This window comes from Bacillus rossius, chromosome 2, assembly GCF_032445375.1.
Source record: "Bacillus rossius redtenbacheri isolate Brsri chromosome 2, Brsri_v3, whole genome shotgun sequence".
In the NCBI taxonomy this organism is placed as follows: domain Eukaryota; kingdom Metazoa; phylum Arthropoda; class Insecta; order Phasmatodea; family Bacillidae; genus Bacillus; species Bacillus rossius.
In genome coordinates, this window is record NC_086331.1 from 23,275,285 (window position 1) to 23,294,940 (window position 19,656).

Sequence of the window (19,656 nt, forward strand, 5' to 3'; positions counted from 1 at the left end):
CTCGGCGAACACTGAGAACAAGGGTAGGGGACGGCGACCACGGGAGGAACATATGCGTACATGGGAGCATTATTATTGTTATGTACGAGGCAGAACGGGACAAGTACGACAGGCAAGTAATGTACAACGCCAACACCGGGAGTTAGTGGGGGCTGTGTTTGCGAAGCAGTTAAGCTATGGTTTAGTGCGGGGTTGTTATTTGGTTCCTTGAGGCTGCAAGGACACGTAGCAGGGTTTTGGCCGGATGGAAACGGGAGTGCCACCACACCTATCTGTGGCAACACACCAGGTTGAATATCTGGGGCACTTGTATCTATAGGCTGTGTCGGCTGGCCGTTATCAGGACCAATGGGTATAATGGGGTAGGTTGACTGACCTGGTTTTTCTGGGTAAACAGGTTCACATGTCTGGCCTTGGTAACATGGTGGACCTTGTTGGCCTGGGTAACCTGGTTTGCCTAGTTGACCTGGTTGACTTGGGTAACCTGGTTGGTCTGGTTGACATGGTTGACCAGGTTGACATGGGTAACTTGGTTTGCCTGGTTGATCAGGTTTACTTGGGTAAACTGGTGGAACTGGTTTACTTGGGTAGCCTTGTGGGCCTGTTTGACCAGGATGACTTGGGTAACCCGGTTGCCCTAAATGACCAGGTTGAATTGGGTAACCTGGTTGGCCTGGTTGGCCTGGTTGACTTGGGTAACCTGTTTGGCCTGGTTGACTTGGGTAACCTGGTTGGCCTGGCTGACTTGGGTAACCTATTTGGCCTGGTTGACTTGGGTAACCTGGTTGGCCTGGTTTACTTGGGTAACCTGGTTGACCTGGGTAACCTGGTTGGCCTGGTTGACATGGTTGACCAGGTTGACATGGGTAACTTGGTTTGCCTGGTTGATCAGGTTTACTTGGGTAAACTGGTGGAACTGGTTTACTTGGGTAGCCTTGTGGGCCTGTTTGACCAGGATGACTTGGGTAAACCGGTTGCCCTGTTTGACCAGGTTGACTTGGGTAACCTGGTTGGCCTGGTTGACCTAGTTGACTTGGGTAACCTGGTTGACCTTGTTGACCCGGTTGACTTGGGTAACCTGGTTGGCCTGGTCGACCTGGTTGACCAGGTTTACTTGGGTAGCCTTGTAGGCCTGTTTGACCAGGTTGACTTGGGTAACCTGGTTGGCCTTGTTGACCCAATTGACTTGGGTAACCTGGTTGGCCGGGTTCACCTGGTTTACCTGGGTAACCAGGTTGACTTGGGTAACCTGGTTGGCCTGGTTGACTCGGTTTACCTGGGTAACCTGGTTCACCTGGTTGACTTGGTTTACCTGGGTAACCTAGTTGGCCTGGTTGACCCGGTTGACTAGGGTAACTTGGTTGGCCTTGTTGACCAGGATGACTTGGGTAACCCGGTTGCCCTGTTTGACCATGTTGACTTGGGTAACCTGGTTGACCTTGTTGACTCGGTTGACTTGGGTAACCTGGTTGGCCTGGTTGACCAGGTTGACTTGGGTAACCTGGTTGGCCTGGTTGACCAGGTTGACTTGGGTAACCTAGTTGGCCTTGTTGTCCAGGTTGACTTGGGTAACCTGGTTTACCTGGTTGACTCGGTTTACCTGGGTAACCTGGTTGGCCTGGTTGGCCTGGTTGACCCGGTTGACTTGGGTAACCTGGTTTTCCTTGTTGATCAGGTTGACTTGGGTAACCTGGTTGGCCTGGTTGACCCGGTTGACTTGGGTAACCTGGTTGGCCTGGTAGACCTGGTTGACTTGGGTAACCTGGTTGGCCTGATTGACCCGTTTGACTAGGGTAACCTGGTTTTCCTTGTTGACCAGGTTGACTTAGGTAACCTTGTTGGCCTGGTTGACCCGGTTGACTTGGGTAACCTGGTTTGCCTTGTTGACCAGGATGACTTGGGTAACCTGGTTGGCCTGGTTGACTTGGTTTACCTGGGTAACCTGGTTGACCCGGTTGACTTGGGTAGCCTTGTGAACCTGGTTGGCCAGATTGACTTGGAATACCTGATTGGCCTGGTTGACCAGGTTTACTTGGAATACCTGATTGACCTGGTTGACTAGGTTTATTTGGGTAGCCTTGTGGGACTTGTTGACCAGGTTGGCTTGGGTAACTTGGTTGGCCTGGTCGAGCAGGTTGACTTGGGTAACCAGGTTGGCCTTGTTGTGTTGGGAAACCTGGTTGGTTGGTTTGTCCAGGTTGACTTGGGTAACCGGGATTGCTTGGTTGAACCGGTTGATTTGGATAACCTGGTTTCGTAGGTGAACCTGGATAAAATGGTTTGCAAGACTGACCTGCATAACATGGTTGGCCTGGTTGAGCAGGGAAACCTGGTTGGCCTGGTTGTGCAGGGAAACCTGGTTGGCCTGGTTGAGCAGGGAAACCTGGTTGGCCTGGTTTAGCAGGGAAACCTGGTTGGCCTGGTTTAGCAGGGAAACCTGGTTGGCTTGGTTGGCCTGGTTGACCAGGTTTACCTGGGAGACCTGGTTGGTTTGTTTGGCCAGGTGTTCCTGGGTAACTTGGTTTACTAGGTTGATCAGTTTGACCTGGAAATCCTGGTTTTTCAGGTGTTTCTTGAGGACTTGGGTAACCTGGTTGGACAATCTGACCAGGTTTATTTGTCAAACTTTGCTGTCCAGGAAAACCTTGCTGCCCTGGGGATGTTGGTTTTCCTGTTCCTTCAGGATATCCCACTTCTTGACTTGGTTTCGTTATTTGGCTAACTGGTCCAGAAGGACCTACAGGCAGTACTGTTGGACCAGTTAGAACTGGGTTACCAGGCTTGCCTGGTTGACTTGTTTGACCATGAATATCAGGTTTGCCAGGTAATCCTGTTTGACCAGTACTTGTAGGTTTTCCTGTAACCCCAGGATAACCTACATTAAGATTTGTGTTTGTTGGTTTGCCTGGAATGCCAGGCTGTTCAGGCTTTCCTTGTGATGTTGGCTGTCCTGCTTGGCCTGGGTAACCTGAAAGTGTAGGCTGTCCAGAAAATCCTGGTTTCTCCGAACTCCCTTCGCTGCCAGAAATAACTGAACCAGTTGGATGGGTTGTACCTGTTGTACCGGGATGGCCTGGTTTTCCAGAAATCTGTGGCCGACCTGGTTGACCAGTTTGAACATTCTGACAGTTGTTATTTGGTAATGTGGTTTGTCCAGGCTGTCCTGGTCTTCCCAGCTGTTCACTTGGTTCTGGATGACATGGGACGCTCGGTTTTCCTGTTAGTCCTTGGTGGCTTTCTTCACCTTTATGACCAGTTTGGCTGCTGGACCCCGAATGACCCGCTGTAGTGACTGTCTCTGGTTGGCCCGGCTTAACTGGGTAGTTAGTTTGTGGTTTTGATGTTGGCTGCCCGTAAGGTTCTGAAAAAGAGACCAGTAATTTTGATTAATATTTTTATGCTTACATAATTTTGCTACAAAATAAAAAAGTAAAAAGTCAACATTAATAAAGCTTTTGTGTGGATGGATTCGATTTAACGCATCCTTTTAGGACAAAAAAAATAAGTTTGTTCTATAACTTACAAATATGTGAGGCTACAGTTAGCCCAATCGGGAAAAAATAGTTACTGAGAATCTGACACACTAAAAATCTTAGCAAACTTGCGTGACAACCAGAATCTATCCAACTTACTTTATAATATACAGGCTATATTATATATATAATGTGCTAATAGTTTTTCATTAATTGGTAGTTAAAAATTCTAAAATAATTAACTAGGTTTTTTGTCCGAGTGGTACATAATAGCTGGTCCTGCTTCTAGCCAAACTTGAGTAATAAAAATATTATTATATCATATATATTTATCATTTTCCCCATTTCGTTCCTTGGTTCAATCCATGAGCAGTGTTAAACTTATTTAGGCTTTAAAATTGGTTTTTTTAATTATTTAATTAAATGTCGCATTACTTAAATAAAACTGGAGCAATACCTTACAAAAACGAGGCCCCAGTTTCTACTCTAGGTAATATTACGTACTTCAAAATACCATACATACCAGACACAATACATTAAAAAAACACATAAGTTAAAACATATATTAATTTAATTACTCATTTACGATTATAACGTTGTTTCCGGCATTCTATTATAAGACTTCATATAAAGTCAACTTCACCAAAGAGATCAGAAAATAAGTGAGCTGTACAATCGTAAATACAGGTGTTTCGCATAAAGAGGAAAATAACAATTAACTAGTGTAAGGAGAAAAGACCTTCGAGGATTCTAGACCTGCCTCAAAGGTGGACAAAGATCACCTCAAGTACGTTCCAGGTGGAAACTCTGCTTACTTGGCTCACTTAGTGATTTAACACCTCGCCGCTAACTGCCCGGAGGCAAGAGCGTAGCTTGTGCAAGTCTCCCACTCGACTTCCCAGATGAGACGTGTCAGACATCTCTAGCTCTACCGCTCAGACACAACCACTCGTCTCTCTCCAGAATAAAGTAACTACACACCTGGACACTGTTTATGTAAGAATTTTACAAGCACAAGACAGTCAAACGTCACATCATTCAAACCAACAACAGCTACACTCGTACGTTGCGATAAGCATTTACGCAAGCGCTTTGTTAATTTCAAGGGAGAGGAATAGGAACAGAGAGACACAATCTTGGTTTCAACCGTTTTTAGGTAATAAATAGTTTATTTTGTTTAATTTTTATATTTGGCTTCGTAAAAGTAGAGAATATAATTAAATGGAATGACCGAAGTTTAAAATGTAAGACTACCGCAAGTAGTTTTTCCTGTAAAGTCCTTGGCGTTTAGTACTGAATTTTTTTGGGTGCAAATACAACTGAATCTATACTATAAATGGACACTCACTGTCTTATGGTTTTTGTAAAGCAATGAATGTGTTCTCTTTGCTTAAACGGAGGCAGAATTTAAATACAAAACGACAGAAAAAGATATAGCTTGTAAACTGTTGAAACCGAAATGGTCTATTTCGGACTCGGTACAAGGTCACGGTAGTGATTGTTTCGCTGGAACATGCTATTAGTCGGGTTTGGCACACGACTTGTTATCGCAGGCATATAATGCTCCCCAGCACGATTTTTCTTGTTTTTTCCCCTAAACTTACTAAAAACTAATTGTCCACTCCTTACCATTTCCTCCTTGTTTTTGCTACCTCCCTCTAATACACTTCCTAGATACTTAAAGGCTTCCACCTGTTTCAACTCAACACCATTTTAAAATCAATGAATCTCCTTACTACAATTTTGTTTCTCGTCGAGACTATTATTTCACTCTTTTTTAGTGCTGAATCTCATAACACATTCCCTCACTTTCTCACTCCATGTCGTTAGTTGCTCTTGCATGTCACCTTTCTTTTCTCCCGACACCAAATCGTCAGCAAATAGCATGATATGGTGTCCAGCAAATATGGCGCAGACATCAGTTGGACAGTGAGCGGCTTCACGTAGTTTCCAAAAACCTAAATTTAAAAAAAAAACTATCGTGCCCACTAACAAACTGAAAGCATTCAAAAGCAGAGAGCGGGGAAAGTGGTTCTACCCCTCGCCCAAGAAATGAAATTGCTAGTACGCTCCTGACGGCCGTGTCCTGTAAACAACCTCTCTATATAAATATTTAAAAAAAGGTTCTGGTGTTTGCGAAAGGTGTAGCGTCACTCGTTGACTCACGCGGCTGCCTGAACTCCGCGGTCGCCAACGCACTCGGCGGTTGGCAGGCGTGACGCAATGGCGTCCGGGGGTTCACCCGCCGAGTCACCTCGGAGAGCTGGTGTCTCGGCTCGCGATCCACTGTACAGGGGTCGGGGGAGGCCCTCCAGCATACGCACAGTTGGTCTGTCATTTCTAGCCAGCCGCCGGATGAGTTTACGCCCGTCCCGGCCTTAATCGGCTGTAAATCTGTCGGGCCGAGGTACGGCAGGTCGAAGGGTAGTCCGAGGAGACAAGGACATCCAGTGGAGTGACTCTGAAGAGTGGCAGTCGGTTAGCTGCTGGCGAACGGTCTGCCGAATGGACGCCCAGTGGTAGTAGTACGGGAAGAATCCATGAAAGATTGAACGGTGTCCCGCTGAGGTTTCCTCCAAGGCCCTGGATTCTGATTGGGTAGGACTCGTACTTGGTAGTGGTGCTCCGATTGCTTGGAGCAGACTCCAAGGGTTCTCTATCCCGATGCGGAGTCGACGTGAGCGACGACACAGCTCCGGTGACTAGCCTGGACAGCTAGCAGAGGTTGGATAGGCCTCCACCGGACTACGGGTTCACTGGGTGATTGAGGGGTCCCAGTGTGATGTGGGAGAACGGGGTAGGCGCCAGCAATGCTGATAACGTCTAAGAGCTTAGGACACAGCCACTTGTCTGGTTCGCTGAGTGAGGCAGGGGGTGACGGTGGTGTCTATGCTGGGATGGGTAGCCTCAGTCTCTGGACATAGCTGGATCTCTTAACACCTCTCCTGTTTCGCGTATACGGCGCATCCGTATCCACGCCCGTGGGGGCCGCAGGCCAGCAGGGCCTAACGGCTAAGAGGGCTGGGTTAACAAATAAAACGGGAGCAATCCTTATGCAGTCATTCAGTAGCAGTGGGTCACGTGCACAGGATTTGGCCACATGGTGTGTTTTTTTTAAACGAAACAGATTTTTGTAAATTTGTACATTTACATGAAAACAACAGTAAACATGAAAACAGACAAAATAGTGTCTGCAGTAGTACTGGGTTCGGATTCTTACCGGGGAATTTATTATTTGTGTTGTCTCAGTGCTTCCAATTGTTAAAGGTTTTTTTTTTTTTGCAAACTGTTCCCTGAATAGCTTTCCAGTATTAACTGTGCACATTAATATGGTTAATTAAACAAAATAAAGTTCAATTATTGAATATTCGATTATCTTTTCCGTGGTTTAGAAAATTTTTCCTTGAAGGCCATGTCAGTTAAGAAATAAAATTGTGCGCCAATTTCCGTAAGAAATACTCAGTATTACCTCGAATAACGTATTTCATATATACAAAAAATAATCATTGTCATGTATTGTACAAAGTTACAATTCACTTCTTGTAATGTTCAAGATTATTTCTTAGCCACTGGTTTCCAAAGGAATCTATTGTTAAAGATCAGAATTTTCTTTTTCTGTGGAACGCCATCGATAGAACCAAGGGTCCGGGTGCAAATAAGTTTTTCGAGCCGTCTCACTACTATTCAACAACTGCTCAAACTCCAAAAGTAAAAACAAAAAAAAATCTAAAGACTGTGAATTTTACTGTGGACTTTACTGTAAATGTGATCTGCCCGTAACGCATAACTTGTATGGTTTGCTAGCAACTGTATTAGATATACCTAGACTTGTAATTTCGTCCTATCAGCATAAACCCAAGCATTAAAAAAATCTGCTGCCCCTTTTTACCGTCATGTCTTTAAACCAACTAATCCTCAACAACACACAGAAAGGTCTTGTGCATGGGAGAGAGGTCTTGAGTATAGGAGGGAACTTAATACACTGTATTCCTGACACGGACGCGTGGCGCAACAGCCAATGAAAGCAGAGCAGAGCGCCATTTCGGCGGGACATGAGAACTATTTATATTTATCAATCATATGGTGGTGAAAATAATCGAGATCTTTATTCTATCACGTAATTGTACCTTTACAAATCATCATTATAATTATCTAGATAGTTGACTCGTGATAAAAAAATATAAAAAATACAAAAATGTTGTTTACTAAAATTTAAGCTTGCTCTATCATAACCTAATGAAATTTAAGAGTTAAAAAATAATTTTAACCGGCTGTTGGATAGCTGTCGCAGGGAAATAATTTTTGATAGTTTATTTACTAATACTACACACAGCGGTTATTGTGCCACTAAATTTCATTGGCTAAAATTAACACATAAGAATTAAATTGTGAACCTATTTCGCACAGGATGTTTGCATGGTTTTCTGTGCACGCGCTTACGTTTTTCAATTGGTGAACTCAGTCATAGTCGTTTCGGCTTTGCTCTACACCTTCGGTGCGCTGGGCTATGGACGTACGCAAGGACTGAAGAGGGGAAATGGGGAGAGGGGGTGAATATAACCCCCTCCGAATTCCTAAATATATATCATTCCCACCAACGAATATCAGGAATTTGAAAGCAAACCGTGGGAAAAGTGTTACGCTCCAGCGCGGGGCATCCGATTTGTGTTCGTTACGTTTGCGACAATCGATGAGTGTGAGATACGAACTCCGAAAAAAACAGTTCTGTGGCAGCTGCAAAATATTCTGTCCATACATATCACTACTAAATATAATGTGATATGATAAAATAATTGTTTTGTCATTATAGACCCATTGATTTGTAAGTAAAGTTTAGTCAAATTTTCCCCCTTATAGGATAGGTATGATGCTATTTACTGGCTCCAGGTTTGATCCACAAACATATGCTCTGGACCATCCTCCATGACTTGTACTGAGCCTGCCTGCCAAATGCTTGCAATAATTAACCCTGCATGATGAGCCCAGGGTTTTCCCTGTGTCTATGCAGGTTTTACCTGGGCCCAATTAACTAGTAACAGTCTGGGTCTTAGATAGGGGAATTAGTCATGGCATCAAAATTTCTGACATGGCTGACTACTCCCCAAACCAAGCACTCGATTCATGCTACCCTTTCTGCATGGCTGTAACCCAGTATGATTAGGCGTAAAGGCTTCTGCGTGGGACACACCAAGAATCTTCCATAACCCAGACCTCTCCTAAACAAATACACATGGTTTTAGTTAGTTTAGGAAAACAAATAGTGAAGTCGATGACTAGAGACTGGGAAATTTCGCAGATTCATTACGCGACAGACAAGAATGTAAACAATTTTACCTTTTTGCTGTCCCAGTGATTAGACCACAGTTCATCTGAAAGACCTCGAGTCGGTGAAAAACCCTCAACAAAAAAAGTATCGAATCAAAAGCATCCCAGTTGACAGGTCTCACGCGTCAGTAGCCAATGAGCATGTGACATTTGCCCAAGTATGTAGGGGATCGTGGAGTCCATCCTAGAGGTCAAAGAACCCGCGATTTTTTCCAGTGCATATCGATGACTATATATCTGCAAAATTCGCGGTTTAGATGGCCTTCAGGATAGACTGCACATACCCGTACACTCGGGCAAATAACGCAAGTTCATTGGCTGCCGACTTGTAAGTCGTCTCAGCTGGTTTGTCTGTGATTCGATCCTTCTTTGGTTGAGGGTTTATAACTGGTTAAGATTCGTCCAGATGAACAGTAAGCCAATAGCAAAATTTTCTAAGAGGTATATGTGTTTTAATTCTAGCCTATCACCGAATGAATCCGTGAATTTTGCAGGTCTCTATCGATGACAAATGTGCGTTTGGCTGCTCCCTCATTTGACCTAATTTCTTGGGTCACATATTATTTGGTCAGCTGTTTTTTAGGTCATTGGGTTATAGTCCTTTAGGGCATGTCGAATAACTCGTGAGCCAAAAAAACAAAGCCAAAAATAAAACTCAATGGGAATGACTTGCATGTTGCAATGGCTTTCCCCTTTATCCAAAATCAGCTAACAACTGAGTGCTGCTCAAGACTGTACTTCAATCTACACATTTAACATTAACACATGGATGATTACAGCGATAAGCAATCACACAACACAAAACAAACGCAGCTACAATAGACTAATCACGTTCCTTCTATTATTTCGGTTGTTTTATCTGGCGAGGAATTAATGCTACTGTGTTTGTAAGTGTGTAACTAAAAGGAAGAAAAAAATATATTATACGCAATAAAATCCATAATCGCACAGTAATTTCGAAATAAAATGCAGAAATTATTTTGTATTCAAAATGTGTGCAGTTTATATGTTTGCGGGAAAACTTTATGGTACGAAATTTTTTTTTTTTTTTAATATTTGGCACAATCTAGTTGCTCTCAATTAACCACATATTCCCAGATTTTGATTGGCCGAAAAACTAAACACGGCTTTAGTACTAAGCAATAGTTAAACCTAAAATGATCTCTACTTGAGAGATCGGTTCACTTCCAAAACAGCCAAATGGCGATATAGGAATCTGCTTGCGTGCACGCGATTCCGTCAGTATTTATGACAGCACTTTTGTACGAATGCCTAATTGAAGATTTTTTTAAGCACAAAGGTTGGTACATGAAAAAAGTTTAAGTTTTTTTTTTTTTTTACATGTTTGACTGTGTTAGGTTAAGTATTTGTTGTGTCACAGTTTTTAGACATTTTGTCCCACCGCCTTAAAAAGGATGTGGGGAAATTGGTCAATCCTTGATATTAAGAAAAGTTCGCGGTGACAACATCGTATCTCAAATATATGCAAGCATTGCCCGGATACGGCTCAGTCGAGTGCCGGCAACATAAACACCCGCATTACACAACGTAAACCAGCTCCAACCTCGGTCTCGTGCGAGCCACATCAACCCCTTTCCCCTCTCCATGAGTCCTTGCTAGTTGATTGCCTCCAGTTCTCTGGGGGGATCTAAATCAACTTCCTTCACCCAACGAAGCAATGTGCCACCATGTACCTGATACAACACACGCCCCGTTATGGCTCTGCATTGCACCCCATTTTACCTTTTGACCGTCATTTTAGATCATTTGACTTTTTCCTTTAAGTCTTTATTTTAAAATGTTTAACTATAGCTTCAGTGTTTACTAAAGCACGCGCGCTCTTCCTCACCGGACCACTTACACGATGATATGCCTCCAAGCGTGACTGACCGGGTGTTGGCTTGGTACACTATTGTATATATGTGTATGCAAATGGAACTGAAATAATCACGTAAAAATACAGATATTTGTAGATTTGTAGATTTACATTAAATCAACTGCATCGCTACAAAAAAAAAACCTTCGCAGTTATACAAGATTCGGATTCTTGCCCGGGAATTCATGCCATGTGCCGTCCCAGTATCTACATTAGTTAAATTTATTCATAAATTTTTCCCTCACTAGATTCCCATGACTAACTACGCTCATTAATAAGAGTAATAAAACAGATTAACTCAAATTGTTGAACATTCGATTATATTTTCCATGGTTTAGAGAAATTCATGCTTGTATAAAACACCAATCAACATGTAAAATTATGCTTCAATTTTCTTAAGCCCGACAAGAAATACTCAGCGTAGTTTAAAAAACGTATTTCATGCACGTAAAAATTACTATAGCAATGTGTTGTACAAATTTACAATATTTTGTGTAGTATTACATACTATTTTTTTTTGCAACTGGTTTCCAAAAGGAATGTTTAGTTAAAGTACAAACCATTCTTAGCTGTGTATGCCAGGTGATTGCCATATGATACAATTCAGCCTGAATGTCGCGTGCAGCCTTGGAGCTTCACACTACACCTAAACGAGCTTCACTAGGCCATCTTGACACAGAGAACCTTACAAGCCTCTCGACACAGACACCACGACACTCACACGCACCAGCAAGCCAACTAACTGAGGGCAAAGGTTCACGCTCACCACCCGACGTCTACACTATCGAGAAGATAGTCAAGCAACAAGCGACAGCTGTTTTACTTCTAAGGCTATGGTTACAGTTGATGCGTTTTCTGACGAAAAGAGGTTCTGAAAAGTTCGTCAGATCGATCAAACAACGCGAATAAAATGAAAGTGTTTAAACTGCCTGCAACACGTCGGAACTAGTTGGTCGTTCAAACCAGTTTGATTTCTCGCATATAGTTGTGACGTCCACGTGCTTGTAGGTTATCAGCATCTCATAAAAATGGATGTAGAAAAATTAATTAGTCTAGTATTTGAAAGCAAGTGCCTGTGGGATATGCAAGAAAAAAATTTCCACGGCAGAGATCTTTTTTGGGGACGCACCACAACGCCGACATACCACAACGCCGAACGTACAATAACGCCGAAAACCATAACGCCGAATGCCAAATTGACTACAACGCCGACAGCTAGAAAACTGCTGTGTACCACAACGCCGAATTACCACAACGCCGAAATACATTAACGCCGAAAAATGTCATTGCAGGACTGCCACAGAGGTTAGGTTAGGTAAGGTTAGCACATAAATTCATTCGGTTGTTTTTCATTTTGCTCCTGTGCCCCCCCCCCCCCCAACCGTCAGCAACATTTTTCGGCGTTACTGTATTTCGGCGTTGTGGTACACAGCAGTTTTCTAGCTGTCGGCGTTGCGGTCAATTTGGCATTCGGCGTTATGGTATTCGGCGTTATTGTACGTTCGGTGTTGTGGTAACGACCCAATCAACTGTAAGCGTTGTAGAGTTTTGGTTCAAGGTCACAATTAAAGAGTAACTCAAACAGTTTTAGATAAGTGCATGCGCGAGTACTGCTTTGTTGTTTTCTCGATTGTATCACCACCTACGCAAAATGGCGACACTCGAGCCCTTGCGAAGCAACAATCCATGACGACTACATGAAGATGTTTACAAACACAGTTGACATAACAACAATGGCAGAAGGATTCGTGGACCGCTGTTACCTACTACTTTTAAGAAATGCCAAACATAAATTAAAGTTACATACCAGACTATGTCTAGTACAATGCTACAGGAAGCTGTGTTTGTTTTACGTCACAATATGTATCTGTCAAAGTCTGAGTTTTTGTCGAAGTACGTGTAAAAACAATACCTTATGTCTATCAGAGGGTAGCTTACCACATCCTCCTCATAAGACTGGATCGTGAATCCAGTGAATGATTTTTTTAAATATGGGCCACTTATAAGTTTTTCCGTTGTTAACATTATTGTTGGACTTTTCTAAAGTAAAAGTAAACTTACACTGTCACTAAAATAGTGAAACAACTATATTAAAGACGAAGTTAGCTCATAATTATGTAGATAAAAGTTTGTATTATAAGAAAAATTATTTTAATCTAAAACTAATATTAATAACCAAATAAAACAAAAATATCAAAGAAAATCTTACCAGCAATAATTAGATTATCGTTGTTTTTACTATAACATTCATTTAATTAGAATAAAAAAGTGTTCAAGACTACAGCACCAGATATTTATGCGCACTTAAAGAAAATAATGCCTATTTGCATTAAATTGCACACTAAATTCACCGAAAAAAGATTTGGTATCAATAAACTCTAATATGAAACCGTTTAAACCACTAAACATGATTGGATATCGCTAAAAATTGTGTAAACTACTTTAAACTGATTCATATTAATTAGGCGAGTTTTAACAATTTTCTACAACAAGGTTCTTCATTGGTATTAGTTTTTTCGGACGTATATTCACTTCAAAAAAACAGATCTGTGGTGGTCACAAAGTATTTTTGTCAATGTAGGCCTAACTAATTTTATGTGTTGGAAAACCAAATAATTTGCAGTCAGAACAAAACCATTTATTAACTCATATATATTTTCCTATCACTACTTTCACGTGTGGACACCGCCGAATTACATTTTGTCAACACAAAATATTAAGAACGATCTGTATTAGCAAAAACAAAAATAGGTGGCAAAAACTTATGGATAACAACCAAACAAAAACCTCTGTAATAAACGGGTGGACTTCAAAATTTTCAATAAGTAGGTAAAGGTAAACAAAAATCATATTTTAAAGAATTATGTAGTTAATTTTTAATTTAAAATCTGAGAAGTGCGAAGGGTATAATATAATGAAAACCTGACACTGTCATAGTTCTTGTTTATATATTAACTAAAACGATTGTTTTACTTTGTTCGTTTATACACAATAATATTCACATTTTAGAAATATGAATATTTTTTGCTAAACATTTTCAAAAATATCAAACTGTTCAACTTCCACACACATGAAGAAAGAAACAAGCCAAAGTTTGACATTTTATTGAGGCGATTATTATCAAAGATTAAATTAAAGGTATAGATTGCACGGAAACTAGAACCTGAACCTACCAGAACCTGAAAAAGCCTTCATAGGTAATACATTTCAATACATTTAACGGAATATTTAGAAAGGATAAATGTGTACATACCTGTTGTTGAAGCTGCTCCGTTAAAAACTGATGTACTTGTAGGGCGAAGTCCACTGGTTTCACCACCAAAAACATTTGGCTTCGTTTGGTTACCGACTGGAAACTCTCCATGACCAGTAGTACCACCTTGTGAGCTCGTTCCAAAATGTCCACTTGTTGTACCTTCGGCACCTGCTCCTTCTTGACCACTTAGTCCACCTTGGTTTGCTGTTTCTCCTTGGCCAATTTGTCCTCCTTGGATTGATGTTCCTTGGCCACCTGATCCTCCTTGGTTACTTATTCCCCCTTGGCCAACAATAGCCCCTTGGTTGCCATTTCCTCCAATGCCAGAGGTTCCCCCCTGACCATATGTTCCTCCTTGGCCATGTGTTCCTCCTTGGCCATATGTTCCTCCTTGGCCATGTGTTCCTCCTTGGCCATATGTTCCACCTTGGCCATAAGTTCCTCCTTGGCCATATGTTCCTCCTTGGCCATATGTTCCTCCTTGACCATATGTTCCTCCTTGGCCATATGTCCCTCCTTGACCATATATTCCTCCTTGACCATGCATTCCCTCTTGACCACGTATACCTCCTGGACCATGTGCTCCATCTGGACCAACTGTTCCACCTTCACCAAATGTTCCCCCTTGTCCATTTGTTCCTCCTTGACCATGTGTTCCCCCTTGTCCATAACTTCCTTCATGCCCATATGTTCCACCCTGACCATGGATTCCTCCTTGGCCATGTGTACCTCCTTGATTAGCTGTTCCTCCCTGAACATTTGTTCCTGCTTGACCATGAGCTCCACCATGACCATGTGATCCTCCTTGATTAGCTGTTCCTCCCTGAACATTTGTTCCTGCTTGAGCATGAGCTCCACCATGACCATGCGATCCTCCTTGACCATATGTTCCACCTTGACCATATGTTCCACCTTGACCATAGGTTCCTCCTTGGCCATGTGATCCTCCTTGACCATATGTTCCACCTTGACCATATGTTCCACCTTGACCATAGGTTCCTCCTTGACCATATGTTCCTCCTTGACCATACGTTCCTCCTTGACCATATGTTCCTCCTTGGCCATAGGTTCCTCCTTGGCCGTATGAACCTCCTTGGCCATATGTTCCTCCTTGACCATGTGTTCCTCCATGCACATTTGTTACACCTTGACCATGTGTACCACCTTGACCATATGTTCCACCTTGACCATATGTTCCACCTTGACTATGTGTGCCTCCTTGACCATGTGCTCCACCTTGACCAACTGTTCCACCTTCACCATATGTTCCCCCTTGCCCATATGTTCCACCTTGACCATGGATTCCTCCTTGGCCATGTGTACTTCCTTGACTAACTGTTCCTCCCTGAACATTTGTTCCTGCTTGACCATGGACTCCTCCTTGGCCATGTGTACCTCCTTGATTAACTGTTCCTCCCTGAACATTTGTTCCTGCTTGACCATGTGCTCCTCCTTGACCAAATGTTCCACCTTGACCATATGTTCCTCCTTGACCATATGTTCCTCCTTGACCATATGTTCCTCCTTGACCATACATTCCTCCTTGACCATATGTTCCTCCTTGACCATATGTTCCTCCTTGACCATATGTTCCTCCTTGACCATATGTTCCGCCTTGACCATATGTTCCTCCTTGACCATATGTTCCTCCTTGACCATTAGTACCACCTTGACCATATGTTCCTCCTGGGCCAAATATTCCTCCTTGACCAATAGCACCACCTGTACCTGATGTACTACCTTGACCATATGTTCCTCCTTGTCCATAATTTCCTCCTTGACCATAAGTACCATTGTGGCTATATGTTCCTCCTTGGCTAGCTGTTCCACCTGGAACATTTGTCTCTCCTTGTCCACCTGTTTCTGTTTGGCCATTAAGTCCACCTTGTCCATATGCTCCACCATGACTACCTGTTACACCATGGCCACTCATTTCTCCTTGGCCATTAGTTCCACCCTGGCTCCAATTCCCTCCTTGGTTCCAAGCTCCACCTTCACTCCAAGTGCCTACTTGGTTCCAATTGCCTTCTTGACTCCAATTCCCCCCTTGACTCCAATTCCCCCCGTGACTCCAAGTATCTCCTTGGTTTGCTGATCCTCCCGACACTTTATGGTTACTTGATACTCCATGGTTTGTTACTCCTTCTTGGCCATCTGTTCCACCTTGACTAATTAAAGTTCCCTGGCCTCCTTCTCCTCCTTGGCCACTACTTCCCCCATAACTGCCCATTCCACCCTGAACACCTGTTTCTCCAGAGCCACCTACTCCTCCTTTAACCCCTGTCGACCCTTTGTCAACTGATCCTACTTGGTTACCTGGTACATTTTGGCCTTCTTTTTGAGCAGATGTTTCTATCTGAGTTCCTGTTCCTTTTCCTTGACCACTTTGTATACTTTGGCCATATGTTCCTTTTTGGCCACTACCTCCTTGACTACCTCCTCCTTGGCTATTTTTTTCTCCTTGACTCCCAACTGGTTCTGCTTGGCTATTTTTTCCTCCTTGGCTTCCTTTTCCTCCTTGACTTCCTTTTCCTCCTTGGACACCTTCTCCTTCTTTACCCTTTGTTTCTAACTGTTCGCCATTTACTGCTTGGCCATCTGACCCACCATGGCTACTTGCTCCGCCTTGGTTATTTATTCCTCCTGAACCAGATGTTCCTCCTTGACCAGATGTTCCTCCTTGGCCAGATGTTCCTCCTTGACCAAATGTTTCTCCTGGACGAGATATTCCTCCTTGTCCAGATGTTCCTTTTTGGCCAAATGTTCCTCCTTGACCAGATATTCCTCCTTGACTAGATGTTCCTCCTTGACCAGATGTTCCTCCTTGACCAGATATTCCTCCTTGACCAGACGTTCCTCCTTGGCCAAATGTTCCTCCTTGACCAGATGTAACTCCTTGACCTAATGTTCCTCCTTGACTAGATGTTTCTCCTTGACCAAATGTTCCTCCTGGACGAGATGTTCCTCCTTGACCAGATGTTCCTCCTTGACCAGATGTTCCTCCTTGGCCATATGTCCCTCCTGGACGAGATGTTCCTCCTTGACCAGATGTTCCTCCTTGACCAGATGTTCCTCCTTGACCAAATGCTCCTCCTTGTCCAGATGTTCCTCCTTGACCAAATGTTCCTCCTGGACGAGATGTTCCTCCTTGACCAGATGTTCCTCCTTGACCAGATGTTCCTCCTTGACCAAATGCTCCTCCTTGTCCAGATGTTCCTCCTTGACCAAATGTTCCTCCTGGACGAGATGTTCCTCCTTGACCAGATGTTCCTCCTTGACCAGATGTTCCTCCTTGACCAAATGCTCCTCCTTGTCCAGATGTTCCTCCTTGACCAAATGTTCCTCCTGGACGAGATATTCCTTCTTGACCAGATGTTCCTCCTTGACCAGATGTTCCTCCTTGAGCAGATGTTCCTCCTTGACCAAATGCTCCTCCTTGTCCAGATGTTACTCCTTGACCAAATGTTCCTCCTTGACCAAATGTTCCTCCTTGACTAGATGTCCCTCCTTGCCCACCTATTCCTCCTTCACCATTGATTTCTCCTTGGCTTGCTGTCCCTCCTTGGACACCATTAATACCTGGATTATTTGTGCCTCCTTGGCCAGTTGTAAATATAGGTCTTTTAGTTCCTTGGATTTGTGGTGATAATGTAGGTTTATCAGGAATTTTACCACTTCCTTGTTGATTGGCACTGATATTATCTCCAGTCTCTACATTTCCCCCACAACCTTTTGGAAAATACAAATTTTCCCACATTGTAACTACCCCGTGATGGTGGTGATGTTCTTCACCATTAGGACTATCCTTGTTTGAATGATGCGTTTCGTGAGGATGTAAAAATAGTTCAACTGGTTTTCTAGGCGGTACTACTCTGTAGCCCCAGGAATCAGAAACATAATAAGTGGCTGTCAGTTTTCCATTGGGATCAATGTATCCATAGCAGCCATACACGACATTATCTGGTCCTTTATTCTCGTGATGAAACTGCCCATCAGGTCCAACTTCATATCCGAATTCGTATGCACCTGAAACATTAAAAAAAAATAGTATACATACACAATTTGTTACAATATCAATTATTATGTGTTAATGAAATATAAATTTTAATCGGGTTTTGGTAGGGATTTTTTTATAATTAAGAAGCGTTATCCAACAATTCACTAATTTAAATACAATATACAACAAATTAATTTTAATGAAATTCGTTGCAGCTGCGACCACAGAAGGCCCCCCGATGTAGAAAAAACTGACGTGACTAAAAGTGCGTTTAATTTTAGGGTCACATAACACAAATGTGATATTGACAAGTAAAATCTTACAAATTTTCTAGGTCCCTGGTTTACTGAAGTTGAAATAAATTTACAATAAGTAGGGGTAACAGGTTGCTAGATTCGAGAGAGTGACACAATAAGTTAAAACTTAAGATACATAGTACAAAATTCACTGACTAAATAAAAAAAATCAAGAACGAATGGGTTCACATTTTTAAAGTCTTATCAGCTAATACTACTTAATGATTAATTTTGAACGAACCTATGTGTTTGTTTTAAAGAATGTGTCATAATATTCGAAGTTTTGGAGATTTGCTGAAATTAAGCAATTCTGAATTTTTCAATGTTTTCAAAAGTAAATTTCCCTGAAATATTTTAAACATTCTTCAAAAATAAATTTAGTTGTGTTTTGCCATTTTTGAAAGAAAAAAAAAGACATTTGTAAATTTGGCAAAACCATAGGAAATTCTTTGGTGTCATGAACAATGCGGAGCATTTATTAGGTAAGCAGGAAATATTTCACAATACACACAGCCATGAGAAATTACTTTTTTCATGGTCAGAATACTAACGCGATTTGTTCAAGTTAGCAGTATCCTATCGAAATTCACATTATTTTTGTACAGGGAACACACAAACAACTCCCTCCCCCCCCCCCCCCATAGTGATCAGAATGGGCGCAAAAACCGGTAACTCCACCACGAGCTATTTCATACTTCACATACATTTCCTCCTAAATTGCAAAGGCTTGCTGTTTGAATACTGTGGCTCAGTATTCGTAATTACTAGAGACCTGTAAAATTCGCGATTTCAAATCCCTAAACGATAGACTCCATGATCCTCTATGCACTCGTGCAAATTACATCTGCTGATTGGTTACCGACTCGTAACACCTGTTGACTGGAATGATCGTGATTCGCTAATTCTTCTGTTAAAGATTTTTCATTGGCCCAGAGTCCTTCAGATAAACTGTGGACCAATCACTGAAGCAAAATAATTTCAAAAGTATTTGGACTCTATCCTATCGCGAAATGAATCCGCGAATTTTACAGGTCTCTAGTAATTGCTATTTCTAAAATAACTAACCAAGGTTTGACTTAAAAAAATAATCTTGCATTCACCAACGTTATGCAAAATTGGTAAACATAAAAATTTTAAAATTATTCTTACTTGTGTTAAAATTTTGTTCGTGGTATTGGACCTTGTTGGGGTTGTCGATGTTAACTACAACCTGCTTGTCGCCATCTTTTCCCAGTCGCGGCCTCACTGCCGTTGCAGGTGACAAGACCAGGCACAGCTGGATCTGAAACAACAAAGCATTTTTAGTTTTGCAAGTGATCCACACAAACATATTTAACTGTTATACAAAATTGTTGACACTGGTGTTATGTATTGGAAAATGTAACTTTCCTAGTTTCTTTTTATGTCCATGTTTGATGCATAAATTGCTTAAA

General features: G+C 42.2%; 2 protein-coding genes across 2 annotated transcripts in view; both read right to left on the reverse strand.

The window, feature by feature from the left end:
* Positions 1–1,321: 1,321 nt before the first annotated feature.
* Positions 1,322–15,049, reverse strand: LOC134528860 (homeobox-like protein HDP1). The gene is made up of 4 exons (XM_063362527.1): positions 14,273–15,049; positions 2,294–2,590; positions 1,601–1,762; positions 1,322–1,510 (listed from the first exon to the last, which is right to left on the reverse strand). The coding sequence occupies exons 1-4, from the start codon at positions 15,047–15,049 to the stop codon at positions 1,322–1,324; spliced, it is 1,425 nt and encodes a 474-aa protein (XP_063218597.1).
* A 21-nt stretch (positions 15,050–15,070) lies between these two features.
* The window catches only part of LOC134528861 (trichohyalin), a 40,261-nt gene continuing 35,675 nt past the window's right edge, over positions 15,071–19,656 (reverse strand). Inside the window, exons 5-9 of the mRNA XM_063362528.1 lie at positions 19,404–19,505; positions 16,868–17,344; positions 16,580–16,786; positions 16,355–16,498; positions 15,071–15,841 (exon numbers count right to left, since the gene is read on the reverse strand). Coding sequence (XP_063218598.1) covers positions 15,071–15,841; positions 16,355–16,498; positions 16,580–16,786; positions 16,868–17,344; positions 19,404–19,505 — 1,701 coding nt within the window. The remainder of the gene's footprint in view (positions 15,842–16,354; positions 16,499–16,579; positions 16,787–16,867; positions 17,345–19,403; positions 19,506–19,656) is intronic.

Coding starts and splice junctions, on each gene's coding strand:
- LOC134528860 (XM_063362527.1), bottom strand. CDS start 15,049: ATGGTCAAGGAGGAACATATGGCCAAGGAGGTTCATACGGCCAAGGAG. Junction 2,591..14,272: donor TGGCCAAGGAGGAACATATG/GTCAGGGGGGAA, acceptor TTGTCCAACCAG/GTTACCCAAGTCCTCAAGAA. Junction 1,763..2,293: donor AGGCCAACCATGTTATGCAG/GTCAGTCTTGCA, acceptor CAGGCCAACCAG/GTTACCCAAGTCAACCAGGT.